Source organism: Armigeres subalbatus, chromosome 3 (genome assembly GCF_024139115.2).
Source record: "Armigeres subalbatus isolate Guangzhou_Male chromosome 3, GZ_Asu_2, whole genome shotgun sequence".
Classification (NCBI taxonomy): domain Eukaryota; kingdom Metazoa; phylum Arthropoda; class Insecta; order Diptera; family Culicidae; genus Armigeres; species Armigeres subalbatus.
In genome coordinates this window covers 378,574,502-378,602,212 of record NC_085141.1, presented here as the reverse complement: position 1 = coordinate 378,602,212, position 27,711 = coordinate 378,574,502, and the positions used below count along the sequence as shown (strand labels likewise).

General features: G+C 39.7%; 1 protein-coding gene and 2 long non-coding RNA genes across 5 annotated transcripts; 2 read left to right on the top strand and 1 right to left on the bottom strand.

Moving 5' to 3' along the window:
* LOC134226604 (pyruvate dehydrogenase E1 component subunit beta, mitochondrial) lies at window positions 1-22,609 on the bottom strand. 3 transcript variants are annotated; one of them, XR_009983515.1, is made up of 6 exons: window positions 22,070-22,470; window positions 20,955-21,303; window positions 20,549-20,893; window positions 20,391-20,471; window positions 601-857; window positions 1-544 (listed from the first exon to the last, which is right to left on the bottom strand). XR_009983515.1 is itself a non-coding variant. In XM_062707481.1 (6 exons), exons 2-6 carry the CDS (start codon window positions 22,253-22,255, stop codon window positions 754-756), a joined length of 1,065 nt encoding a protein of 354 aa, XP_062563465.1. In that variant the 5' UTR covers window positions 22,256-22,360; window positions 22,477-22,609; the 3' UTR covers window positions 1-753. The 3 variants fall into 3 exon arrangements, 2 of the variants coding, with proteins under 2 accessions (XP_062563465.1, XP_062563464.1); XM_062707481.1 differs by adding an exon at window positions 22,477-22,609 and having other exon boundaries at window positions 1-857; window positions 22,070-22,360; XM_062707480.1 differs by adding an exon at window positions 22,477-22,588 and having other exon boundaries at window positions 1-857; window positions 22,070-22,393.
* Window positions 10,885-11,686, top strand: LOC134223724 (uncharacterized). Its single transcript, XR_009982687.1, has 3 exons — window positions 10,885-10,997; window positions 11,110-11,177; window positions 11,243-11,686. It is a non-coding gene; the product is annotated as an uncharacterized LOC134223724 (long non-coding RNA).
* A 1,171-nt stretch (window positions 22,610-23,780) lies between the features above and the next one.
* Window positions 23,781-25,287, top strand: LOC134223723 (uncharacterized). Its single transcript, XR_009982686.1, has 4 exons — window positions 23,781-23,909; window positions 23,998-24,688; window positions 24,779-24,984; window positions 25,052-25,287. It is a non-coding gene; the product is annotated as an uncharacterized LOC134223723 (long non-coding RNA).
* The last annotated feature ends 2,424 nt before the right edge of the window (window positions 25,288-27,711 follow it).

The window sequence follows — 27,711 nt, the reverse complement described above, 5'->3', positions numbered from 1 at the left end:
TTATTTGTTTTCAAAATTGTATTATTTCGTGTTGGCAATGTCTCCCAAATGTCATCGCAGATAACGTGAGCGAATCGTATTTTGCTAAGGAAACAATCGGGAAAATGGACAACTATCAGTGGGTGTAGTTTTACTATGGGGTTATCTGGTTGGTGAAATGGCTGATTTGTTTGTTTTGTTTGTTTTCTTCCTAATAACAATATCGTTGTTTTGTTCATTTCTATGTACATTCAACTATCAACTACGTAATTATTTAATATCCTGACATTCGGTAAGCACAATATTTTATGTTTCCTGTGTAGCGCGGCGCTAGTCTACCAGCTGTCTCCTTCTGATAAAACGATGACATACAGAAATCTAATGAGACAGTCCAATCGATTAATAAATAAAATTAACAATTTCAAAGTAAATCCGATTTGTAAAAAGTTTTAGTTTATTTGAGTTGCGCATAACAGAGAATCGCACGACGCCTTTAGAAAGGAGAATACTTTAGAATCCTACAATATATTCAGCCATCCGATCGAACGTTTTGATTTTGACGCACCTAAATAAATATAAATGATAGAAAAACCCAATCAACTAAAACGAAATCATTCAAACCTAGCGAAACGTCTTTGAAACCCTCACTCTTCATGTCACTGTGCACTGAAACTGAGGTCCCGGGTGACACGATTACAGAGCGGACCTCTTGTGACTTGGTACGGCGTAGTAACTCATTAGTGGTTTTTTCGATCGATCCCCCCACCATCAAGTTTACTTAACATTTAACACTTTATTAACTGCAGTGACCACATCGGCAGTCTGTGGCAGTGCCGCAATCTCCAGCGATTTGGCATAAGGCATCGGGACGTCCACTCCTGTAAGAAATAATGAGAAAACAATTGTTTAGTATTTTGGTCTAGGGTTTTAAATTATTGAATTTTTTTTTCATGTAACCCGTTAACAGTCTCTCGACTAAAACTCTAATCCGGATCAATCCCTGTTATTACCCACGGTTATTAAATTTTCTAAACTACGTTGCTCAAATGGTCACTGTTAAGCAGGGATTGAACTTATCATTTCATTATCATTTAGTATTCAGCCAATGACTCATTCCATAAGCGGAATTCCGAAAAGCGTTGTATGGCGGACTTCTAGCGATAATTTTCCTCTACAACTTTGTCTAAGGGTACATTGTTCTATGACTAATATTTACAGCGTGAAACGCTAGTATCATTTAATGTACTAATATTAATGACACCTCTATAATTATATGTATAACTATTCAAATAGGCCGAAAGAACTCTGGTTACACGTGAAGTTCTTGAGGATTGTTCAAGGGTTTTCTTGGATAACCATAAACATATGCAATGAAAGCGGTCTATTCTATGCCACTTTTGAAACAATCCTGGTTACCTGGTATCTGGTTACGTGCGAAGATCCTGAGGCCTATTCTAGCATTTTCTAATTTATGTACCACAAAGGGCATGTACCACTTTTGAAATAATCCGAAAAATCTCTGGTTACGCATGTAGATCTAAAGGCCTTTCCCAGGATTTTCTTATATGGTCATGAACATATGCAGTGGAGGCGTTCTATTCTATGTACCACAAAGGGCATATACCACTTTTAAAACAATCTAAAAGAACTCTGGTTACGCGTGTAGATAACATGAACATGTGCAATGAAGGCGCTCTATTCTATTTATCACAAAACACGTGGGTTCAAGCTCCAGGAGGATCTCGAAAAACTTTAAGTACTTGAAAATGATAATGAACGTCTTACTGTGCGTCATAAAAGATCGCACACCTTATGACTTCTTGATTTCTCGGCGTACCAAGAACATCTTAAGGCCTCAGCACTCAAAAAATTGGACGACCATGATAACGAAAACAATTTGGACGACCTTAATACCGAAATTGGTAAAAGACACATCTTAAGACTAAAAGTAAGTTAAATATCAAACTTTGCTTACCTAAAAGATGGCAAACTTTTTTTACGCTCAAAATTCCAAATAACGCTCCCTCTTTTTACGCCCTAAATTCGAAATAACGCTCCCTCTTTTTACGCTCTGATTCCATTTACGCTCCCCCGTTTTTGGCGCAAAAAGAGGTTTTGCAGTACATATGTTTTGATCGTATTACACCCGATTATTTTTTTTTTCACGGGGATGCGTTCCGTGTAAAAAAGTTTTCAGTTCAAAATTTGAAAATCCGTGTAAAAAAGTTTTATGATTTCTCGACGAATCATGCAAAATGGAGCAACTTTGCAAAAAATTTGCATGGGATTTTTTTTACATGGCCGTGTAAAAACAGAATCGGGTGTATTTTTCAAGGACATGTACCAGCATGTACCACTTTTGAAACCAATTGACAGACCTTCGGTTACGCGTGTAGACGATATAGCCTTTCTCCAGGGATTTCTTGTATGACTGAGGACTTATCCAAGAGATTTCTTCGATAGCGCAGAACATATGTATAGTGATCACATTTGATTTCCAGGTGAGTAATTGAGGGAAGGAGCACAAAGAGCATGTACCGCCTTTGAGACAAATCCATAGACCCATGGTTACGAGTGTAGACCTTAAGGCCTTTATCCAGAGATTTCTTGGATGACTCGGAACATATACTGTGAACGCATTCTATGCTACAGACTACAAAGAGCATCATCCCCCAGAAGTAGTACTGGGAGGTAGTTCCTGGGGGAAACGATGGCGTAGCCCAAGGTAGTTTAGTCGGTATTACCGGTCGGTACGGTCGAGTCCGACACTCCAGTACACTTCCGTATGGTAGTTTGGCAACTACAATGCACGAGTGCTGGTTTGGTGTTGTAAATGCATTATCCCTTGTAAAAAGCCACAAAGGGCATGTACCGTATTTGAATTTGGATAAGAGACTTTTGGTTACGAGAGTAGATCCTTAGGCTTTACTCCAGATATTTCTCGGATGAGTAAGACCTCACTTCAGAGATTTTTTGCATTACCCGAACCATATACTGTGAACACCGACTATTCTAAGAAGCGCAAAGAGCTTGTAGCATATTTAAAACTGGTTGAATGACCTTTGGTTACGCGTGTAGACTCTTTAGCCTTATTTAAGATTTCTTGTATAACCATGGACATAAAATATAAACCTTGACAAATGGCAAAAAGTATATGAGTTTATTTTTCCAAAACTCAAAATTATTCAAATCGGTTGAAAATTGTTGAAGTTATGAGAATATAAATTTATGGGAACACGGGTACCCTGTCGGTCATCCACGCGTTTTTTTTTTGTTGGCCGCATAAGGGTTAACCGGGAGGCCTCTTTATTTGATTAAAATTAGATTTTTGATTTTGATTTTTTTGATTGATTTTAAAGTTTCTCGTCAAACGCTTCGTTGACGATTCTTCAGTGTGTTTTGGAGATTGGAAAATCGACTATTTTTTTAATTGTGTGTCGATTTGACTTGACAAATATAATTGAGATTAGAATACGACCAAAGACCAGACATCATTGGGGCACTAGAATGCCTGTTCTGCCGTAATCTGGAAAAGTGACGTAACAGCCATTTTACAACATGCATGTTTCTCATTTTTCTGTTAAAGAGCTCGATGAGTAGTACTCGTTAACACCATTTTTGGAAAATGGCGTATACGTCACTTTTTCAGATTACGGCAGTGTTGCTATATAAATCAATAAAGGTAAAGATGACAGTTGAAGACATTCCACAAAAAGAGCTTATTTTTTTCAGATTAGGGTTATGTTTTCGTTAATTTTATCCTAGCGTACCTTGATATACGCTTGTCTAGCCTTACTGAATTCTTCCAATGAAAACCACCCACAGTTGCATATAGATGCATAAGCCCTGCCCCTGCATACTGTTTTGCTTTGAATATTTCTTTTTTTCGATAGGATTGCTATGATCGGGGTGGGTTTTTGAAAGTTGACAAGTGATTATGCCGGAAGGACTAGTCTACTTTGAATTTGGCTGTGGAAATCAGCTCACAAAATCCTCTTGAAAACTTCCAGGAATGTGGTTTGGTCAATCAGATCAGTAAGTAAAACTGTAATTTGAATATGTCAGTATTGTTCGTATGTACCTTTTTAGTAAGGCGTTGATTATTTATTGAGTCATCTCTATAGTTGTAAGTTGTATAATTAATGTATAACACTACTTGTCTTCTATATTTTAAATCTATTATTGTCACTGTGTCAGTTGTCTGTTAAGTTTCAGCATAAAGGTCTTATATCTGTAGGGTTTTTCAAACGGGGTTTCGGGTGGATTAACAATTACTGAAAACACTCACTAGTTATATTATGACACTCGCTATAGCTCGGTATACCGGTATACCGACTCGACCGAGCACACCGTTCACTGCAAGAGTCACACCACTTCTGCCTCTTGTTCCTGGCTGAGCAGAACGTCTTACTCGGTTGTCGTCATTCGTGCAGTTGCATACGTTCAATAAGAAAGGTGGGAATCAATGTTTATATGTTTCTGTTCAGACCCTACACCCTACCTCTTTTTTATTTTTACAAACAATCATTTACCATTAATATATAACATAGTCCTTAAGTAACTTAGATTCCGTCCTGATCCGCTTAGAAGCCCTTGCTACCTCTTCTGGTGAACTACCTTCTATCGAACGTTGGATTGATGATTCTTCCACAGCTTCCTCCTGTTCATATGCTTCCGAAGTCTGATCTGTACTGTCATGTACTCTTGCTGGTACGGCTATCAAATGAGCTGCGCTTCTTCTATATTCTCTACCAGATTCAGTTGACCGGATAACAACATCATTCCCTTTTTTCTGAACTACACTGAATTCTTCCGGAGCAAACTCGGAGCGTAGTTTATTATCTTTCTTTGTCCTTTTCGCAAAAACAAGATCGCCAACGTTGATAGCGCTTGGGTTTATTTTTCGTCGGTTATCAGAATATACCTTCCACCTCTCCATTCATTTGTGGCCAGTAAGGGATTGTACTCTCTAGATGTATACCGTACTCTTCACAGAACGAACGGAACTCTTCCGAAGAAAATTGTGGCTCATTGTCAGCACGAAGGATCTGGTAATCCATACCGAGAGAAAATGGTTAGTAGTTCTTTAATTGTAGCTGATGTAGTAATCTCATCCATTTCAACTACCTCAAGAAATCTGCTGTAGTAATCAATACAGACCAGTAAATTCTCTACATTAGGTAATGGGCCAAGAAAATCAATCGCAATTTGTTCCCAAACCCGTGCTGGAAGTTCCTTTCTCAGCATAGGTTCCGGTGCATTAGGTGCTGATACCAAGGTACATCCTCGGCAAGCTTTGACAAGTCGTTCAACTTCAAGGTCCATTTTAGGCCACCAAACATTTCCACGAAGATGAGTTTTCATAACTCGTGTTCCCGGATGACCTTCATGGGCTAACTGGAGGATACGGTCCCGTAAATTATTGGGCACCACAATCCTATCACCGTGCAACAATACATCGCTCACCATACATAGCTCCGAGGATATGATTTTGTATGGCAGTGGTAAATCGTCAAGCATACCTGATCTCAGTGCTTGACTAATTTCCATGATTTCAGGATCATCGCGGCTTATGTTTTCTATCTCTTCCCATTTGACTGCAATCATCTTTGCTGCGGCGGTAAATATTTCGTTGACAACTAATTCTTCCATTTCATCAAACGGTATAGGGAGAGATGTCGATAGACAAGACAACACATTAGCAATATTGGTGTGTCCTGAGATATGCACAATTTTGTATTGGAAGCTCTGCAACCGTAAAACCCATCGCTCGATACGTGCACATGGACGAGACACAGGAGTAAAAAGGAAAGTTAATGCTTTGCAGTCTGTTAACAGATTAAACTCTCTACCAATCAAGTAGATCTGGAACCTTTCTACACTCCAGACTAGTGCTAATGCCTCCTTTTCTGTCTGGCAGTATCGTCTCTCTGTATCTGTCAGAGACTTGGAAGCATAGCAGATGACACGTGAAACGCCACTTGTATCAGTTTGAACCAGCACGCCACCTAAGGCATGTGGACTTGCATCGGCGATGACAGATGTTTGATCTTCTAACTTATAGAACCCTAATCTTTCAGCGCTGGCCAATTTCTGTTTAATGGCATGAAACGCAGATTCCTCTTTTGCGCCCCAATGGAATTTCACATCTTTCTGAGTCAGTCGCCTCAGAGGCTCGTCTATAGCCGCCAACTCAGGGATAAACTTCCCCATGTAATTAGCAAGCCCCAGGAAGCTCCTAACTTCACTTTCATTTTGTGGCTGACGAAATGACAAAATCGCATTACGTTTTGAATCAGATGGCATGATTCCTTGTGGGTTAATATGATATCCAAGAAACTCAAAATCCGTTACTCGTATTTTGCACTTTTCCCAGTTCAAAATGACACCTTTTTCCTCGAATCTTTTAAGAACCTTTTCCAGTCTCGCATCGTGTTCCTCAATTGTACTGCCTTCTACCCCAATGTCGTCCAGATACCAATATAAAAATATAAAATATAAAATAAAATACAATATAAAAATAAAAAAATCTCTGGGGCTGATACAAGCCCGAACGGCAGCCGTTTGAAACGATTCAGCCCACGGTGTGTGATAAACATCACAATATTTCTTGATTCTTCTTCTAATTCCAATAGGAAGAATGCATCCTTAACATCAAGGACGCTCCAAAACTTTCCTCTTCCTATTTTCGCCAAAACCTCATCAATAATTGGCATAGGATGTCTTTCGCGAATAACGGCTTGATTGACACGGCGTAAATCAACACATAGGCGAATGGTACCGTTTGCTTTGTTGGCGACCACCAATGGTGATACCCAACTTGCTGGACCTTCCTTCGGTTCGATTATGTCCCTGCGTAGCAATTCATCAAGCTTCTGATTAACCGTGTAACGTTTTGCCACTTGTCGATATAAAACTATTTCTAAACAGTACAAAAAAATGAATTATTTTAAGCAACGGAAAAAAAATATTTATTTTAGGAACTATTTACATAACAGCACCATTAGAATAAATATCTGTTATAAAAAAGCTCAATTATTTCGGATAAAAGCTTTATATTTATATCGAACTAATGAATACTTTGCGGATTAAACGTAGATGGCGGATTAAACGCACAAGGCACAACCAGAACAAGATGAGTCGTTGGACGTGCCATCATTAGAATTACCTCTAGATCCGATCTCAGCTATTGAAACAATTGAAACAGAGCACGACTTATCCGAGAACGAAAGAAAAGAACTAACCGAAACACTCAAATATTTTCAATGGACTAGCGAAAATAATTTGGGCAGGACAAACCTAATAGAGCATGAAATCGAAGTAGTTGAAGGTGCGAAAATGCGCGATATGCCTATGTACAGATACTCACCCAGCATATGGGAGAGCATTGAAAAAGAGTTGGAACGTTATGAAAAACTCGATGTCATAGAAGAATGCACGAGTGAATATGCAAGTCCCTTGGTCCCGGTTAAAAAGTCAAATGGCAACATCCGTGTTTGTTTAGACTCAAGAAAAATTAATTCAATAACTAAAAAAGACGCTTATCCTATGCGCAATATGAATGAAATTTTTCATAGACTACAGAAAGCCAAGTTCTTCAGCATTATCGACCTGAAAGATGCCTACTTCCAGGTGCCATTAAAGGAAAGTTCTAGAAACTTTACCGCCTTTCGAACCCCAAAGGGGCTGTTTCGCTTTAAGGTCGTTCCGTTCGGCCTAAAGAATGCTCCATTCACAATGAGCAGGTTGATGAATAAAGCTGTAGGTTTTGATTTAGAGCCTTACGTATTTATCTACCTGGATGACATCGTAATAGCTACTGAATCCTTGGGGGAGCACTTTCGCCTTTTGAAGGAGGTGGCCAAACGTTTAGAGAAAGCTGGGCTTACTATCTCTATTCAAAAGAGCAGATTTTGTAGAAGACAAGTCATGTATTTAGGATACCTTCTAACTGAGAATGGACTAGCCATTGACAGCACCAAACTAGAACCTATACTGAACTACCCCCGTCCAAAATCAATACGGGAGGTTCGACGGCTTATGGGCTTGATGGGATTTTATCATAAATTTATTCAAAATTATAGTCACATAACGGCTCCTATTACAGACCTTCTTAAAAAGTCTAAGAAATTCAAATGGACCGAAGAAGCGGAGCATGCACTTGATGAGTTAAAATCTGTGCTTACTTCTTCTCCAGTTTTAGCTAATCCCCAATATGATCGGCCATTCATAGTTGAGACCGATGCGTCACAACTTGCAGTCGGTGCTGCACTGCTGCAAGAACACACTGACGGCAAGCGTATAATTGCATACTTTAGCAAAAAACTTACTAGCACGCAACGCAAGTATGCGGCTACGGAAAAAGAATGTCTTGCAGTGTTACTTGCAATTGAACATTTTCGACACTACGTTGAAGGAACCAACTTCACCGTAATAACCGATGCGAAAAGCATTACATGGCTGTTCACCATTACTGCGGCCAACGGGAATTCTCGGCTTCTCCGTTGGGCCTTAAAACTCCAATCATACGACTTCATTATCCAGTACAGAAAAGGCAAAGATAATGTACTTGCCGATTGTTTGTCGAGAATCGAAACGATTCAGGTAGTAGACAAGGAATATAAAGACTTACAAAAAAGCATCTTGAATGATCCAGCAAGATATCCCGAGTTCAAAATTGTGGGTGACAAACTTCTCAAGTTTGTCCAAAACGATGCGAAAGTGGAAGACAAACGATTTCTTTGGAAATACTATCCTCCGAATCAAGAGAGACTACAAATCATCGAAACTGCCCACAACCCAGCTCATTTAGGATATGACAAAACTATCGCAAAATTAAAAGAAAAATTTTATTGGCCTAGAATGGCCCTTGAGACAAAACAGTTTTGTAAATCATGCATACCCTGTAAAACGTCCAAAAGTTCTAATATAAATAGTACCCCTCCTATGGGTTCCCAAAAACAAGGGTGTGACCACCCTTGGCAATTCTTGACACTGGACTATCTAGGTCCATTTCCACCGTCAGGCAAAGCCCAAAGTACATGTTTGCTCGTTGTAACAGATATATTTACAAAATTTGTTCTTGTACAACCATTCAAACAAGCAACGGCCAGTTCATTGATTAAATTCCTTGAACAGTCAATCTTTTTACTGTTCGGAGTACCACAAACTATATTAACGGATAACGGGAGGCATACACAAAACAGGCAAAGTACTATAACCTGAGATCGAACTCAAAAGCACCTAAATATACAATAGGGGAAAAGGTATTGAAAAAAAGCACTTTTCTTTCAGATAAAGGTAAAGATTTTTGTGCCAAGCTTGCCCCCAAATACACGGAAGCAGTGGTCACAAAAGTTTTAGGAGACAGTTATGAATTAGCTGATGAGATCGGTAGACGATTAGGTATATTTCACGCGTCATTCATCAAGAAATTCTAACACAAATAAATGAAAAAGCTATGAATCGTTCATTATGAAGTTTACTACAGGTGATATTCCCTTTGAAAACACGTTCGGATAAATCCAGAAAAACGGCACTTTGATAAAATAACAGGCAATCATTGTAAATATGTAAATAAACAACAATAGGTAGGATAACCATAAATAAACATAATTCACTTTCACTTTGAATCCAAATCATAAACATAAGTTGGAAATTTTGATAATTTACTTCCTCATTTGCAAAATAAACATCACTTTTAGGAAAAGGCAGCATAAAATTCATTTGTTTTCATCGCTGTGTTCGTAGTATACTCCGAAGGTATTAGTGTAGCTAAAGCTGATACCGATACCGCTTCTATGTTTCCAAATTGGTTTGGCGTCCAACTCCAATAATGATCCATTGCCGCAAATACCTGCAAAAATAGATAAAAGACATAAGTACAATAGTAGTTCCATTATATTTTGAATACTCCCCGGATTTTCAGCAGAAATAATCTTTATTTCTTTCGAAGTTAGTAGTAGCGATTCCATGTTGCTTGCTCTCCGATTTGACACTTTCGCTTTTTTGTTCTGATCTGATTCACATAGTTCATTCAGGTTCATCGCTCTGTCAAAAGTAACGCAGGGTTGAACTCAGTATTGCTCATTCGTTGCGATGTTTTTATTAGAATATTCACTATGATACGTACGAATGAATTCCAGAACTATTTGTATTTAATGTCAACAAATGGTTGATGAAGCAAATTGATATGGTTCATTATTTTGATGTGATGTGAGGCTGAGAAGTAAACGCTTTGAGTCAATTCTAAATGGTTGATGTTGTTGATTTCCAGCAAAGTTTTGGTAGCTTGTGTACACATTTGCATGTGGTCGGACAAATCTGATGAGGCAGATGGGCATAATGCTATGTTTACGTTTGGAAATATGTTACGTTAATGGAAGGTGATCTATATGTAGGTTGGATTAGGTCCAATGAAGTAGATGAAGATAGGATATTGAGTTAATGTTTGGGTTCAATACAGTGAGAATACGACAGGGCGATTAAACTTCAAAGAGTAACAATTGGAAGAAGCTATTATTTAACGTAAATTTTAGGGTTATGAAAATTTGATCAATATCACATTGATCAAATTTTCATAAAATAGCGTCGTGTGGTGTAACGTTTTGCCACTTGTCGATATAAAACTATTTCTAAACAGTACAAAAAAATGAATTATTTTAAGCAACGGAAAAAAATATTTATTTTAGGAACTATTTACATAACAGCACCATTAGAATAAATGTCTGTTATAAAAAAAAAGCTCAATTATATCGGATAAAAGCTTTATATTTATATCAAACTAATGAATACTTTGCGGATTAAACGTAGATGGCCTCTTAATATTGCAATGAAATAAACTGTGGTTTACTCGTCTAAAATATCATTTAGTTGTATTAGTTTAATTTTCATAATGGACATATATTTTAAGGTTCCTTAGATTTTCTAAAAGTTCCACTCAGCCATTTCTAAATTATATCGGCTAGAGTGCGGACTGTTAGTTTCAGTGATAGTGTTTTTCCATTTCCTAATTAAAGGTTGGTTTTCAATTTCAATTAATTTAATTAAAAAAAAAAGGATAAAAGTTCAAGTGATTAATGAGTGAAACGTAAAACAATAATTGTATTTAATTTTTCCCTATTAAATTAGTTTCCGACTAGAGTATCACAAGAAGCGAAAACTCTGCGCTCTTGTGCAATTCTAAATCTGTACAAAAGGTAATTATGACAAGTGAATTCATTTATTGGAATTTATTTTAATTTCGTTTCTCGTTGGAACATAGCGTCCAACGGGCGCTTTTTTTATCCGAGCGACAAGCTCGTTGGCATTTTCCCGCCATCTTTTTTTTGGAATTCGTCCACGTGAAGACGATTACGGTGACGACCGTGCTCATCCTGGCCCGCCAGTTCCTTGGCAGTCAAACGGACGGAGTGGACCCTTTCCAGCCTTCCTGCGTTCGGCGACGAATGATCTGGTAGCGTACTGGACCAGCCGATACCCTCCCCCGCATCTATATTTCGGCCATCAAGGATTGGAGCTATTTCCGCACGATCGGTGGCAGCGTGCAACGCCCACCCGAGGATCTTTTTTGCCTCGCCGCCACTGTTGGCAAAAACATCGTGCGATGTTGGTGCACCCCTCGTCCGATGAACTCCCGGACCGCCAGCACCGTTCTAAATCCTGCGCAGGTATGTGAGTCATGGCCATGATGATTACACGATACAACACACACACTCCACACATGCATATTTGAAAAAACGAAAACGAATGAATACATAAAATGAATTCAACATAATTATGTTCTCTTTATTTCTTACGCGCTGAGCCCTGTGGTAATTTTGTCCGCCCGGGTGTCTGTCGTATTGCGTTTCACTTTACGTTGATCTTGAGCACGTTTCTATTCTCCGCTTTGTTACATACCCCCAGTGTATTGCATTGCTGATCTTATTTCTAGCCATTACGTTTAATCAAATCAAATTAACAACCGTTCGATAACCCTGAGAAGATTGCGCTCATGCTTAAAACAGCTTAGTCGGGCAATCCTTAACACGACCAGTGGTCTCTCGGTAACGAGGGTGGCGCTTAAGCCACTGCGTTTGTCGCACTTCTTCAGAGTGTTTTCTTGAACGGTTACAACCGCTCCTTCTAGAGGAATCGGGATGTGAATATGGTTCCATAGAAATTCGTACCTTAGCATCGACGATTTTAGAAAATGGAGAGACGCGGTTGTTATCATCCGTAACTCGGTTCGACTCCTACCCAATCTTCAGGATTCCTAACTCCTTCGAAGTAGTATCGCCAAGCAGGTTACGCTGTCCATTCTTAATGACCAGAAATTTCGCATTGATGGATCTTCTTCCTAGTTTAATTTCCGCTCGAAAGGTTCCCAGAATAGTGAGTGGTTCACTTGATGCGTATGCTTTCAATATCTTACTGCTGCCACGTTCACATTTTGAGACAACAACCTGTTGTGTTTTTATTTTTTCCCAGGCATCGGATGTGACCAAGTTCACATCTGATCCAGAATCGATGAACATGTCGATCTTCACTCCCCCAACCGTACAATCGAATACATTCGTATTACCTCCAGTGTAGAAGGTATAGTAAACTTTTCTTTCAGCAGCGGTGCGATGAGTCATCGGCTGCGGATCCGGCTGCTGTACCGGTTGCGGTGAATCATAGATGTCATCTTGTACATTTTCGACTATTTGTACTTTCTTCGGTGGAGCCGATGATCGTGACTCAGGTTGTTTACGACAAACATTTTCGAAATGGCCGGTTTTTCTCCACCGTCGACAGATCTGGTCCATCGCAGGGCAAAAAGGTGACCTGGACATGTGACCCGGACGACCACATGCAAAACAAATCCTTACATCCTTGCTCAAACTAGACGCCGGTGTAGCGAAACGACTCACAATACGATCCTCTCTGCGCTCCTTCCTTGACTTCAACACGTTCTGGACCTTACAAATTTCATTGAATCCTGACTCAGTTCCACTTTTCCCGATCTTCTCAAGAATCTACCGACGCAATTCATGGGAGATACAGCCTTCAACAATCACATCGATCAGCATAGTTTCTTCTAAAACGCTTTTCACCTTATGTGAGTGTTCATAGTGTTCGAATCGTTCATTAGTATGTTAGACATAGTGTTCGAATCGTTCATTAGTTCCTTGTTTCATGCTTCGCAGACGATGTCTCTCTAGAACATCCTGCTTACGCGGCTTGAAATACGCATCTAAGCGATCAACTGCGACATCATACCAACGCTTCTCTAGCATTAGCAGAGGGAACTCTTCAGTTCCTTCAAGAGTGCCAAAAACTTTCTGAAGCTGTGGCCCGCCAAGATGTAACATCTTAGAACGCATCATTTTCTGATCGTGCAATTGACATGCCTCAAAGTAATATTCCAATGAGCGCTTCCATTCTTAGCACTCTTTAGCAAGCTTTCCACTCTCGATTTGTTCACATCTGAACATCGGAATAGATCGGGTTTCTTCCATCTACAATAAGATAAAAGGAAACGTGGAATTCACATTACCATTTGAAACCACGCTATGACAGAGCGTTCGCAATGAAAAAAAAAAGTGAAACGCATTGCCTTATCTTTGCACTTTTCCACATGGTTAATAACTCTGCAATTTTGTATTGTATGCTTATTCATTCAAACAATTTTCATACTCGAAACCAGTGTTGGTAAAATCACTCATAAATCTCAATCAACGAGCGCTCCCGTGCGAACGAAATCGTCTGCGATTTTAAAGGAATGCATCACGCTTGAATTTTTCATGCTAAAACGCATCATTTCACTCATTTGCCAAAAAATCATTTTGGTTTAAAAACGCATTTGAAATCAATTTGGGGCAATTTATTGCTTATACATAAAAGAGTGTCTAATATTTTATGCGACAAACGTCAATTCACTGTTTTTAACGAAGGAGAACAAAAGAAAACCTACGATGATTCAAATGGATGATTCAACTCATCCATGAGTTTTTAGGTGCTGAGTTGGGTGCGTTTCAACTCACGCTTGATTTGAATCATCCATGAGTTTTGAGATTTTGAGTTTTTACCAACACTGCTCGAAACATATACTGGACAGTCTACTACATTTCAATTTATTAGATTCCTTGAAACAAACAATTCCCATCGTGCACCCCACATCGATTAACTTTTCTAGGTCCTCTTACACTAGTAGCTCTAACTGGGCACCCTGCCATAAATCATTTCGAACAGTCTGTCACGATTCCAGCGGGCACCATGCCCCGGTCCCATCGGGCACCCTGCCCCGATCCCATCGGGCACCCTGCCCCGATCCCATCGGGCACCCTGCCCCGATTCCATCGGGCACCCTGCCTCGATCCCATCGGGCACCCTGCCTCGATCCCATCGGGCACCCTGCCTCGAATCCTTCGGGCGCTCCGCCACAAATCAATCGGGCACCCTGCCAATTCCATCTGTCACCGTGCCCCGATTCCATCGGGCACCCTGCCGCGGTCCAATCGAGTACTGCCACAATTTACTTCTTTAGCTTCCCCGGACACTATTGAATTCAACTGGGCACCCTACCACAGTTTGTCTCATCTCGTTCTCTAGCATCATGAACATCAATTGAGCACGCTTGCTTCGATTCATCTCTCTTGGTCTCTAGACACTGGCAACTCTAATTTGGGCACCCTACCACAGTTCATTTTCATAGGCTCTCTGATACTTGCAACAGACGTGGTGCCCTGGCACGGGCCATTTCAATGCTATGTAATCTTGCGACTACCAAATTTAATTGAAAACCCGGATATTATTTACTTCCTAAATCCCAATTTGTTAACTCCCATGGAACTGGTGACATCACCCGGGCACCCTGCCTCGGTTCATATTCTGAATTATTCAATCAAAATCAATGATTAGTTTAAAAAGGTATACTCCACCCTTTATTTTGGGTTCAAATCGCAGCAAACAAACAAAATTAAATCACTCCATGCATATTTCTCCTTTGCTTTTAATTAGCTGAAACAAGGTCCCGCTTTAAATTGCACCCCATGCATCTTTTTCAATAATTCCAACATTTTCAATATGGCCGACCAGAATAACCAGAATGATGCCACATCAGAACAAGAAAATCAGCCATCTTTTTTTCTCTTCGGCAATTTTCAGGCGGTTTTTCGCATTAGTACGCACATTTTAAATCAAAAATAAATACCTTATTGTTCCCTTTTCGCTCGTCGCCAAATGTAGGGATTTTCAAAGGGGGTGTTTCGTCCAGGGTGGGACGACCCTACGTTGTGTTTCACTTCTATTGGGATTCCGGGCGGCGATCAAAATAAAAACAAATGCAGACTGAACTTCAACTGTTGAATTTATTGCCTCCGAGAGGCAGCGTGTCAGCTCGGAGGTTACGATAACGAATACTGTACGATACATTAAGTGTAGAATCGCCTTTTATAGGCGACTCTTAGTACGGCAAAACAATTATTATCATGTATTACAATTATTGGGGACGTGTGCACAAACATTCAAATTTAAATTCTAATTGGACTTATAGCGCGCCAACTGCTACGCACATAACGCGAGCAGTTGGCGCGAGAACAGAGAACAACAAAAACACACATGAATAGCAGCTCACACGCTGCACTGTCGTCGTGCTTCAACAGCAGCTACGTCGATGAGCGCAGTTCGTGATCGAACAGGGGGTTTCGGGTGGATTAACAATCACTGAAAACACTCACTAGTTAAATTATGACACTCGCTACTGACTCGACCGAGCACACCGTTCACTGCAAGAGTCACACCACTTGTGCCTCTTGTTTCTGCCTGAGCTGAACGTCTTACTCGGTTGTCGTCATTCGTGCAATTGCATACGTTCAATAAGAAAGGTGGGAATCAAGGTTTATATGTTTCTGTTCAGACCCTACAATATCTAGACCAACATATGAAAATAAAGCTTTATATGTGGACGAAGAATCAGAAGGAATAAATTTTGGCTGTTACGCCTTTTTAAATGTTGGTCTAGATATAACTTTGTCTTATAAGTGTATTAGTCATTGTTAAATACAGTATGCAGGGACCCTCCTTAGCCTAGCGGTAAGACGCGCGGCTACAAAGCAAGACCATGCTGAGGGTGGCTGGGTTCGATTCCCGGTGCCGGTCTAGAAAATTTTTGGATTGGAAATTGTCTCGATTTTCCTGGGCATAATAGTATCATCGTGTTAGCCTCAAAATATTCGAGTGCAAAAATGGCTAAGAAACCTCGCAATTAAAAACAGTGGAAGTGCTGAATGAACAGCTGCGAGGCGGCAATGTCCCAGTGGGGGATGTAATGCCAATAATAATAATAATAAGAAGAAGAAGATGCAGTATGTATTAAAATTCAAAAGAATTACCAAGTCAAGTTATCTATCTATCAATATCTGCTTTATCCTTTCATTAATATCTATTTTCTTTATTTATTTAGGAGCAGGGAAAAGCTCTTTTGAGTTGAATATTGTAAACTCTTACTCAAGAGAGCGCTAAACCTTCTCATCTTTTCTACCAACAGAATCATACATTCCTAATGACAGATTTACCTTATATCTAAATACGCTGAAATATACTTAACAAAACATAATAATCAACCACGACACAGTAAACGCAAAACATTTTTCTTGATAGTTTCCATAGACAAATTAAAATCAAAGACATTGAAACTCTTATTAAAAATTCGACACATGCTCAAAGCCATAGTTAGTCCTTGTAGCCGGTATGTGCAGAAATTCATTATTCCTAAATATTCTTCTTCGGATGTTGATGTTGATCTGGCTCAGTACCCCCGCACTGTCTATTCGGTTAGCCAGAAGATCAGAAACAAACATTGCTTTAGATACGTTCCTGCTCACTCCAAGGAGATCCAGGTTGATTAACTGACACCGATCCTCGTAGGGCGGCAGATTGTCTGGGTCGTTCCAAGGCAATAATCGCAAGGCATACCTTACATTTTTTTTTCTGCACAGGTTCGATCCTCATACAACCATTCTGGTAAAATGGAGACCATACTACCGACCCATATTCGAGTATTGATCGACCCAATGAAGAATGTCTTCAGGCAATAAACATCTTTGAATGACTTTACAATACGGAAGATGAAACCGAGATTGGCCGATGCTTTAGAGGTCGCATATGAAATATGATCTTTGAACGTGAGCTTTGAATCCAGTATGATTCCCAGATCTTTTACCACCGTTTCTCTTTTCAATGATGCTTCATGCAGAAAGTAATTGTGAAGTATCGGACTTCGACTGCGTGTAAATGTTATCACTGAACATTTTGACGGGTTCAATATCAGTATCAGGTATCGGTATCATTCTCTTTTATATCACAATCTTCACTTTCTTTTTCTGTCTCTCTTCTGTCTCAGAATTAAAATTTAATATTTTTCTATTCAATAGTACACTAAACTTCTTTCTACACAATTTCTCAAAAACGAATAAAAAAATCCTGTCTAAATACAATCGCCTCTCCACATCTCGATATTGAAGGGACCATCGAGATTGTAGCCTTTTCCAAAGTTTTCAAACTTATTTTCAAAAATTTGATGAACTTTTAATTTGAAAATAAATAAATATAGGGGAACAGACGGCTTTGGCAGGTTTTGTTCTTTTATTGGCAGGGGGGTTTTTGTCGACCGAATTTTATGAAATTTGGCCACAATATTCTTTGATATGCAAAGAATGTTTGGGCCAAATTTGAACATAATCAGTCATAAAAAAACCCCCTGCCAATAATAGAACAAAATCTGCCAAAGCCGTCATTACCCCTACATATGTAAAAGTAAATTTCCTCATGCAATATAATGATTTTGATTATATAAAAAAACGTTCAATTTAAATCTAAATAAACGGAATTCGTTCACGAATCACATGCAGTAGATAGACTCAATATTGCTTTACTGTAATCCACACCAAAATCCAACTGCTCGAAACAACGAAGCGCGCAAAGGTCCGAACCCGATGATCGTTTGATTGATCGTTTGATGGGGTGAACAAACTGAACGGACGACTCAACCCGACCAGCGCCCACTGAGCTATAAAAGCCCCATCCCAAGGGAGGAGAGCTCTCTTAATCCTGGGATAGCGTGAAGTGAAGTATATTTTCAAAAAGTTTTTGAAAGTGCTAATTGTAAAAGAGTTTATCTCGCACATTTTTGCGGCCTTGAGTAGTGGGAGCTAAAAGTTAAGGAGTAATTCCTCGCTCAGCTCAAGTGTTTGCCCTGTTATCGCGTGTGAACGTTAAAAGATCCGCGATTGAAGAGACTAGTACAGTGATCACCATAGTGACACGATCACATCGGAAAGTTTGAGTGGTTTGCCAGCCACGTGGTGCACGCTTCCCAGAAGGTGGAACAAGACTGTACGTTACAAAGCAGTCCCCAAAAGTCCGTGATTGCCTCTTCGCTCACGGTGAAGCCTCTCGGTATTGAAGCCGACATCGTGGTTCCCGAATCCGGCCAAGCCTGATCCCATCCCTTCCGGCCGAACGCAGCGGTACCCAGGCCCTCCCGACGACGCAGGTCCAACGGAACAGTGAGTTAACAAAACAGTGGAGTGTTTCCTATCTAAATTAGCTTTCAATAAATGCGCTTGATTAAACCATTAACAATAAATTACCTTGTGTCGCGAACATTATTTGCATGCATCAAACGTTTGATTTTCAGGTTGAGAACAGATCAGAAGAACAGGTAAGTCTTCCTTAGTGCGGTATTGTGCCGGCCCTGAGATCCCCAAGAGGTGAGCTGGCACGGGACGTACGGACGTCCATGCCACAGACGCATGGGCGTCGTTGGTAGTACCAAGATAGGGAGAGATCAAGGAATTGAAGGAAAACTGAAATGGGTACTAGATTCAAAAAGCTCGTTGCTATGAAAAACGACCTCAAAACAAATGTCATTTCCTGTTGTTGATATGTTTGTTATTCTCCGAAGATGGTCTAGTAGCCTAAAAATTTGAACATATCGACAAAAGGAGGGTGAAATGTGATCAGATCACATCGAGATATAGAGATATTGAAATAGGGAGGTTATCGAGATGTGCCCAAATATATGTAGATCGAAGGGACCAACATAGGGAGAGATATCGAGATACAGAACATTGAGATGTAGAGAGTCGACTGAAGATGAATTTCAATATTATTTCATTTTATGATCAATCTAATTTTTCAATCCTTCGTTCTTTTCTTGGCTGATTTCTGATTTGCTATGAAGTTAAGACTTATTATCAGAACCAATGCAAAGTTTATGTAAAAAATATTCATTGTTATGCAGAAACATAAATTCAGATTCCTATCATAGAGCTATTTTCAAATATATCGAATTGCATCGACATTTTTCAAGTCTGTATAATTCGGAGTGTAGAAGTAATTCCAGATTTTATGAAATTTTAATGTCTCTAAAATTTAAGAATGATCTATTGTAATCATGACTTCTCAATTTCAATCTATATTACAACCTATCCAATCCTACCTGTGGCTTCGCTACGTCCAGTTGTCGAGAAATTAATTAATTTCCCGACCCCTTTTGAGAGTACTACTGAGACCTAGCGGATCCTCTATGTTTAAAGAGCTATAATACCTCTTAAGTATGCCGGGACATGCGCTCAGGGGCTCACTTTGTAAAGCAGCCGATCCACTGTAAATCGTTAGAGGCGTATTGAAGTGCTCTAAATGTGATATGTTACACAGATGAATATTATCTACAGTGCCGGCAACCCCCGTGAACTTGGCTAGGGGTCTGCATACTGTTTTGCTGTGTATATTTCGAAGATAAATTCTTTCCATCAATTGAAATAGTTTGCTTTCTGATTTTCCACCACGAACGACGCTTCCTACGCTATCCTCGTCAAAGACATTCTGGACTTTCGCAGTAGTGTAAAATCTTAGGTGTAAACGTATTGCGGTCTACTACAAAACTACATCATGCTTTCTGGGGCACATAACTCCAAATGCAAGCGAAAAGCAGTTTTTTCATCTTTGCACATCTGCAATATACACGAAGTAACGTGGGCGTATCATCATTTATAAATTGACATTAGCGCCAACAAAAACGCAAGGTAACAGCCGGCACGTTCATTGTGGCAGCAATTTTGGGGGCGCTGTCGTTATTGTCCGAAAGGTCTGCTTTAGGACTGGAATGTAATCGCCTATTCCAAACCAAATTGATAGATGTGTGAACCGATCTCATCGCGCTTTGCTTGCGAGACAAATCTATTACTCAATCATAATTACAGGGGACTAACTTTTTTCATGAACGCTCCGAGATTTTCGGGCTCCAGGTATTATAATATGTTCTGTAGCATCTTTCTAATACTACATGTTAATGGTACATGCAGTATTAAAAGCACTGTTGTTTAACTAGCATGTTTAAAGTGTATTAACTAGCATTTGTAAAACGTTATAAACGAACTCACCTGTTACACGCCATACCGGTGCATCCAGATGGAAGAATGTTTCATGTTCCATAATTCTCGCGCAAATCTCAGATCCAATTCCTGCGAATAAATTAAAAATACAATTTCACGATGCGAAATAAAAGATACAGTTTGCTTGTATGGGAAGATCTACTCACCGCTTTGCGGCCAACCCTGCTCAACTGTTACTAGGTGGTGAGTCTTCTGCACGGACTTAAATATCGTCTCAGTGTCCAGCGGGCGCAGTGAACGTAGATTGATTACCTCGCACTCGATACCTTTGCCCGCCAGCTCGTTCGCCGCCTGAAGGGCATTTTCCACGGCTTTCGAGTGTGCCACCAAGGTAATGTGCTTTCCTGGTCGCATGACTTTGGCTTTTCCGATGGGAAGGATGAATTCCTTGTCCAATACTTGATCAGACACTGGGTATCCGACACCGTAGAGCATTTCGTTCTCCAAACACACCACTGGATCTGGATCACGAATGGCAGCCTTGAGCAGTCCTGTAATAAAGCAATTAATATATTTAGAAAAAAAAAATGGCCAAATTAATTTAAAGCGTACCTTTGGCATCTTCGCTGTCGTACGGCGAAATAACTTTGAGTCCCGGGCAGTGTGAGTACCATGCGCCGAAGCACTGGGAATGCTGAGCTCCTACGCCGGCAGCGGCACCGTTCGGGCCACGGAAAACGATCGGAACGTTTACGGTACCGGCAGACATGTAGAAAGTTTTCGCTGCCGAGTTAATGACATGATCAATGGCCTGCATGGAGAAATTGAAGGTCATAAACTCGCACACCGGACGTAAGCCGGCGAAGGCAGCGCCAACGGCAATACCGGCGAATCCCATCTCAGTGATGGGCGTGTCGATCACTCGCTTGTCCCCATACTTCTTCCACAGACCACGTGATACCTGAGGAAAAAAAAAAAGAAAGAAGTAGTACTCGGTTTCATACTTTTAATCAATCATTCGTATGTTCTATTGGAACATAAAGAACCTAATTATCAGTGAATGTTTCAAATCTTCATCCGCAAAGATTAATTACGACACACGGTCCTAATTCTTATGAAGGACTATAAAGGACCAAGTACAGTTTCACGAGCAAATAGCGTGTGTTATCAATTGCCATAAAAAAAAGGTTTGATTAGAATTGTCATAATGTAAATATTTCTAATTTTCTTTGTTGGAACAAGTATTTTTAAAAGCGAATTAAATATGAATTGTGTTTTTGTATATTAAGAATATCCCAGTTATGTCTTCGATTACACTCTTTGTGTCTTAGTTACGAAACTGATTTCATTGTTACACAAAACATACGGCTTAATCAATTTAATGCTGAACTCTTACTTTTCTTATTGATCACAATCAAGAAACTTGTAAAATATGATGCTCTATGCAGCTAATCATTTCCACGCAAAATGTAACCTCCCAACTGTAAACAAAAATCGTCATCCGTCGCCGCCTGATAACCTTCAAGTGTATGCGTACGTTCCTGTCCCCCTGGCCCACTCAATTTCCGCACACACCCTCCTAATCGTCAAGAAATCTGTACTATCGTGGGAGATCCACACGAACAGCGACGACAAAAATAATGTTTACGTAACAAGACATGGAGATCAACTTTAAGCCGACGAAAAATAGATTACCACCTGCTTCCCGCGGGGTCTCTCAAACTTACCTTGTAGGCACCGTCGTACTGGGCCACTTCTTCGCCGAGCAGAAACACCCGCTCGTCCCGTTCCATCTCCTCGTCCAAGGCTGAGTTGAGGGCATCGCGGACGGTCAGCTGCTGAGAGGAAAGGACTTTCGAGGTCGAAAATGAACGGCGGGTCAATCCGCGCACGGCAACTGTAGCGAGCATCATCTTCCTTGCGTTTGTCCTGCTGGCACCCTGAAACTAGGTAATGGTCCTCGGGGGAAGCTGTCCGTCGAATCGTTTGCTTTTTATTTTCGTCCTAACACGGAGCAACTAGAAGCGGAGTGGAGATCGCGAAAGATGAGACTGCGGCACAAATGCAATCAATTCTATGTGAAACCCTAATACCCGCACGACAGGCAATCAATGAAAGTCAAACGCACACAAACCTGAAACACGCGAATTTCTGCTTCAGGATGAGATTCCGTCGACAGCTGGACTGACGAGCCTGACACTCCTGCGATTGTGGGTGGGTGCTGTCGCGAATGTTGACATTCTCCTCCGCGGAAATTGTACTAAAATAACGGAATATGTGCTAAATTTGATTCCATGCATTTGAGGACAGTATTCACCTATCTACATGTTTTTTCACTGACAACTCGCAAAATAATCAGCACTGTTAAAAAAGTTTACACACAAAAGACTTTGAAGTATGCTTTTTTGACTATAAAGTATTCAATTATGACTTCAAAGTACTCTCTTTCGTGGGAGAATGGGACTACACATAAAAAGGAATAAATATTATGCACAATTATGACTATCTTTTATTCACAAATGAATAACATTTATGCATAAAAAACAGGAAAGTGTGTAGAACTTATTCTTTTTATGCAACCCCGTGGCAAGACATGCTTTTCAGCGTAGCGAACATCTTCATGAATATGTCCAGCATACATTTTGAAAAGTACTTCTCCCGAATCGTGCGTTTACAAGCAACTACATTTTATCCAAACTATTGTTGGCTACATATTTTCAAATTATTCAAAAATAATACCAGCTATTATGGGCATGTAAATATAATCCTAAAACATCTTTCTGCACACCATTTATTTTATAGACGAATCCAAGTAAAAATAAGAAGAAGACACACGACGGTGTTAACTTTGACAGATCCTACAGCTCAGCATAGGGAGAACAATTTAAAATGCTTATAATAAATTCTAGACAAAATGTAATTAAAATCTGATTGATGTATGATACGGAAAAAGTTCCGAACTGTATGATAGATACGTTTTTGGAAAAAAATAAAAAAATTGAGATAAGCTTCCAGATATGTAATTCGGAACTTTTTCCGTACCGTACATCAATCAGATTTTAATTACATTTTGTCTAGAATTTATTATAAGCATTTTAAAATCATCTCCCTATGCTGAGCTGTAGGATCTGTCAAAGTTAACACCGTCGTGTGTCTTCTTCTTATTTTTACTTGGATTCGTCTATTTCAATTTCACTATTGAGATTCTCACGTCCGAATGTGCCCGCATGGAAGGATGTCTAAAAGAGAACAGGAATCTACCTGTACAAGATGCAAACCACATTAGTCAAGATTCATTTTCATCTTAGGCTCGAACCAACTCCCCTTTAAGCCTTTTCATGTGTGTGTGTTTACCCATACACTCACACTCTGCTGTGAACCGAAGCGGTTCTGTCAAAAAATTTCTCATTACCTTCCGGGTAGTCTGGTAAGCGCTGCCCGCATGATCTTGCATCGCCATTTTATTTATAATAATTCGTTTCCACCGGTGAACGTGAAATTAAATTATTTATATGTGCATTGCCGTCTAATTAAGTAATAAACAAAGGAAATAATAAAACACCCCAGGTAATCAAAATATAGTTTTTGTTTTGAAGATTTTATGTCATATGTTAATTAAATTTTATGAATTATCTTCTATTTTCTAATGGCACAGGAAGTATGAAATAAAAGAACTATAGGATTGACCGATGTGGACCTGGCTCTAATGGCAGATATGCTTGCGAGGCGGCGCAAGATAGAAGCAATCTGTCGAATTTGCAATACGGCATTGTATAGAATTGCCGAGCTGCGGAGTCATCTTCGAACCCATGCGGATCCGAAATCTTTTGCCGACGTTAACGTACGTCCACACCAAACCGTATTTGTTGAGCACTTTTATTAGAACTATCTGGATTATCTGGTCCAACATGTTTGCAAGTTGGACGTTTGCCGCTTCCATCAAATAGTAGATCCAGATGGAAAAGAACTGAGTGACTCCGATTCAGAGATGGAGAATGAGGAGGAACCTTTTGAAGGGATCGTTCGCAGAGAACATATGTGGACTGTGTAGTCAAAATTTTTGCCGGAGAAAAAAAATCATGCATCACGCTTAAGATCATCAGAAATCGAAAGAACTGTTTGCCTATCGACAATACTCACGAGGGCTTCCGAGCACAGCTTGTATTACGCCAGAAGAAATACTTGTGCACTTCCTGTATCTGGAGGATAATGTCATCGAGAAGCAGGAGAAGCAGAATCAATTGCGTGGGCATTGTAGCCGCGTATTTTCCAACTCGAACAATCTGATAATTCATCTGCAGCGACATACCGACGAGTAGCCGAACAAATGTTACATTTGCAATAAGGTAAATATCAACCGCACCGAGTGCAGTAATTTTATTAGTTTCATATAATTATAGGTACTAAGTAGAATAACTTAATTATGTACCTTTTAGGGTATTTCTCATTAAGCGCTTTCTAGAGCTGCCAAGCCATTATGCAAGAGTTTTCAGCGATGTGAATTTCTATTCACAGACTTTCCCACGTTCTTTGGATTCGCCGTATCACCGTCGAACACACCAGCATGATTGTACACTATCTACGGAAAAGAATTCTTTGATCGAACAAGCTTGTCCACCACATGCAATTACACCGGAATTAGGTAGCTATGAAGTTTCACTTCCCTCTGCCCCTAATAGATAAAAAAAAATACTGATTCGTTTTTTCAGACCACATGCATGCACCCTCGCATGCACCTACTGTGACCGTTCATTCATCCAGTCGAATTCCAGCTTCGCATTTACAATAGACGTCCTTCGCAGCAAGACCGAGAATGGAACCTTTGGGCTAAATGCCTGATTTATCCAGGCTCGATTCCAGGGCTTCCATCGGTCGATGCTCAATGCAGCTGGTTCCATTTGCTGTCGCACTCGTCGATCTCTGTGTGTTTACACAGAAAACAGAGTTATTGTATGAAGCGAACATTTAAATATAATTCATTATTTGAAAACATCAAATAAAAAGAAAAAATGGTTCAAACCGCTTCTAAAAATAACTCAAAATAAATAACATCCGAAAAATAAATAAAAATGAAAAGAAGAAGAATCAAGGTACCCATATCTCCGTCATATCTAGCAAAAATCTAGAAGAATGGTCGTATCCATGTCTAGTAGATATCTCTGCCTTATCTAAGAGAGTCTATCTGTCATCGCTATCGGCTCAAACGGTTTAAAATTGAGGTAGAAACGGTTGTTGCATTTGAGGCATATTTGAGGTGTGACAGTTACTAGACATCGAGGAAAAATATCTAGAAGACTAATTTTTTTGTCTCAGAGATATCGCGGGAGATGTCTAGGAGATCTTTCCGAGCAGGTGTGGTGGCGATAAAACCCGCTCGGAAGATCTCTGAACATCTTGTTTAAAAAAGATGTATTTCAGAACTGCTGCATTGAGCAAATGTTCAGATGTTAAAAAAAATGATGAAAAAGATCCTTCATCAGGAAAAAAATACTCCTAGATGGTGCAACTCAGCAAAGATTGGGTAAAAATGAGTATATTTCCATATCTCGGGTACTTATTCAAAAGGACGTATGTGATTTTGTAAACAAAGATTCAAACGTCGATTTGTCCAATGCCAATCTGATGGCACTCCCACGCATGCCAACACCACCAACAGGTAGCCGGAGCCTTCCACTATCTGTCTGTGGTGATGGTTTGCGTAGAAGTTCTATCAGATTGGAAAAATCGACGTTTGAATCTTTGTTTACAAAAATCGCATACGTCCTTTGAATAAGTACCTGAGATATATTTTTTGACTCCTTCGCAACCATCGTGATGCCTCGATCTATTTTGAGGTTATGAGCAGAAGGAAAACAAACATGTATTTACACATGCCGAATTGCACATCAGTGTGCGAGCGTTAAACGTCACTCATCTCTATTGAATGTTGTTCGAATTGCATCCCCGGACCATTTCAACTGTGATACTAGTATAAACAATAATAATATCTTTTGTTTGATTCGGGCAGGAGAACAAGTTACGAAATATGATTTCGTGTAGCGTTTGATTTCACCTATCGATTCACTCCAATTCGTTAGTTTATTATATTTTATCATCAAATAACATAATTCCCATGGTCAAAGATGGAAATCTTGCAAATTATTTCGAAAACAATTTTCAGATTTAACCAAAACAAATAGTAAACAAAACACATAATGTTTATTTTCGTACAATAACAACGGACGGTAATGAGCTACCGTCCGTGGACATGGTGGCTATTGTCAAACCCCTTGTGGTAGTTATAGGACGCCAGGGGGGTGTTTTTATGCGTCAAATTTTACTCCTTTTGTGGGTAGTCCCATTCTCCCGGAAAAGAGTGTATTTCTGCCCAAAAGAGCATACTTTCAGCTGTGCCTGAGGGGGGTAATATGCGGTGCATCGCGCCTTCTCTGCATATACACACAAAAAAAAATCGTTGGTAAAGTTAAGAAAACGTTGGTAAAATTAAGAAAATTAGTTAGTGATTTTCAGTAGAAAGTATAGAATTGTTAAATCTACAATTCAAAACATGTCACATCGGCAAGAACTTTTACAAGAGCTAACTTTTCAAAATAACATTTTCCTCTCAAATCGACATGAAATTTTACAATAGAATCAACTAATTAAACTTTCAAAATAACAAGTTGTTCCATTCTTGATTCCACATGTGCCTTTTCAACGAGATTTTCAATTCAAATTTGTCAAAAATGAAAACATATTTATGATTAATTATTTTGTTTCTATTTATTCTCTATTTTCATTTATTTTTAATGGGTTCGATGAATCTGAACAAGCCGACAGGCATCGCTTCCATCCGCTGTGTTGATGATTTGGAGCAGCTTTTCCGAATGTCGCAGCAATATAACAGTGGTGTGCCTCCGCTTTGGAATGCATTCTCCCGACTCCAGAAGGCACCATTGCTGCACAGTTTAGCGATGTTGCTTCTACATAGAAAAGATCGAGGGAAAGATAGTACTAAAGCTCGCTATGCATAATAATCGAAATTTTATTACCTTCGGTATCGACTCAACATATGGGACGTCCAAGGCACTTAATTTGACCCAACGAGCGGACAGATTAAAATTTTCGAGTTCTCTCGATTTTGCAGCACCTGGATCGTCATTCGGCGCATCTGTTTCGATCAAGCAAAGGCAGCTTCTTCGGTGTTTTGACCTGCGTGTTTCTGCTATTAAAACATCATACCAATGCCAATCTATCTCAGAAAAAACTTCCTCCAGGAACATGCTTATGAGTTTTCGGATGCTACACTGAACCAAAGCTTCAACTCTTAAGCGACTGAAACGTATTTTGCTCATGCCCTTTAACGAACATCATCCGCTTTCCGGATGAT